At 50.8% G+C, this 1,286-nt stretch overlaps 1 protein-coding gene across 1 annotated transcript; it reads right to left on the reverse strand.

Moving 5' to 3' along the window:
- Positions 1-567: 567 nt before the first annotated feature.
- H310_14443 (hypothetical protein) lies at positions 568-860 on the reverse strand (the record flags this gene model as incomplete). The annotated part of the gene is made up of 2 exons (XM_008882303.1): positions 568-753; positions 813-860. The coding sequence occupies 2 exons, from the start codon at positions 858-860 to the stop codon at positions 568-570; spliced, it is 234 nt and encodes a 77-aa protein (XP_008880525.1).
- Positions 861-1,286: the final 426 nt, after the last annotated feature.

Genomic DNA, 1,286 nt, shown 5'->3' on the forward strand with positions numbered 1-1,286 from the left:
TCAGAGTTTCCTCTGGTATATTGCGTGAGTTCAGAGCTCAGCAGCATCTAAGTATTGTTTACGATCCGCGAAGGCATCCGGGGGACCAAGGTTAGGGTTCCGTGAAAATATTCCTTTTGACAGTAGTCCATTTGGTTCAGAAAGAAATGAAACCATCATACAAATACTCGTTGACAATATAACTTTTAGAGGCACAAGGTTTTCAAAGGTTATCCTATCCATCCACATCACTGCCGCTCGTGCTTGATGAAGTATCCGAGGTAGGAACTTCAACTTCGTCACCGTTGTCGTGTCAACTAGCACGTCATGCAGATTCTCCACAAGTTTCTCACAATGCTGGATGCAATTCATTATCACAGTAGGGGGAAGCTGCGCGAAGGCGTCGTCAAGCCTTTTCCTGAAGTCAGCAAACGACGTGTCCACGGTATACTGCACACCGACATCCCCTTTCACTTTTGCCCAAACCATTTCTATAGGTTGGAGATCCGAGTGATGCGGCGGGGTAAACACCACGTCATGCCCACGTGCACGGGCCATGGTGACGACGACCGGATCGACGCGATCCACCTACACAGGTTTGAGTCGAGCCCAAATGGTCTTCTTCAAAGCATGACTCGCAACATCCACGCCATAGCGCCGACAGGCCAGAAGCAATTCAGCCTTGCGCCGCGTTCCATTGGGCGTGTCTGGCGACAAACCCTGATGGTACTTGGCGTTACCCATGGCGAAGACGACACCTGACTTGCCTAGGGCCTCAACACTGGCCGTGGGACCCGAAGGGCTAAGTCTTGCCATTAGTTCGACGTATTTACCACGAGTTGCAGCATGCGCACTTGAAACACTGTAAGAAGCTTGGCCATGTCATTTTCCACGTTTCAAACCCAGTCTCTCGAGGTACATCTGAACCAACCTTGAACAGGTTGCCATGCTGGGTTTGTCGCTCGTATTACATTGGACTCGAGAAGTAGAGCATGAACATCTTTCGCCACGGTGCGAACACGGGTCATGCTGCGTGCTTGTATGAATTGCCGGACCAGTGACGTGACTTCGTGTGTGCGGGTTATGCGCGTGGGTCTTTGCTTGTTGTTGGATGGCAGTGGGACAGCCACAACGGATTTTGTTCGTAAGTACTCGGACCAGACGTCCTTGACGACTGTGAGACCCGTCCGAGAAGGCGAGCAATCGTAGGAGACACATCGGGAGCATGTTGCGTCGAAATTCGCAATGAAGACGAAGAATATCCAAACGCTCTTCTTTGGTTAACGTTTTTGGCCGCTCTTGCCGAA

This window comes from Aphanomyces invadans (genome assembly GCF_000520115.1).
Source record: "Aphanomyces invadans strain NJM9701 unplaced genomic scaffold supercont1.70, whole genome shotgun sequence".
In the NCBI taxonomy this organism is placed as follows: domain Eukaryota; phylum Oomycota; class Saprolegniomycetes; order Saprolegniales; family Verrucalvaceae; genus Aphanomyces; species Aphanomyces invadans.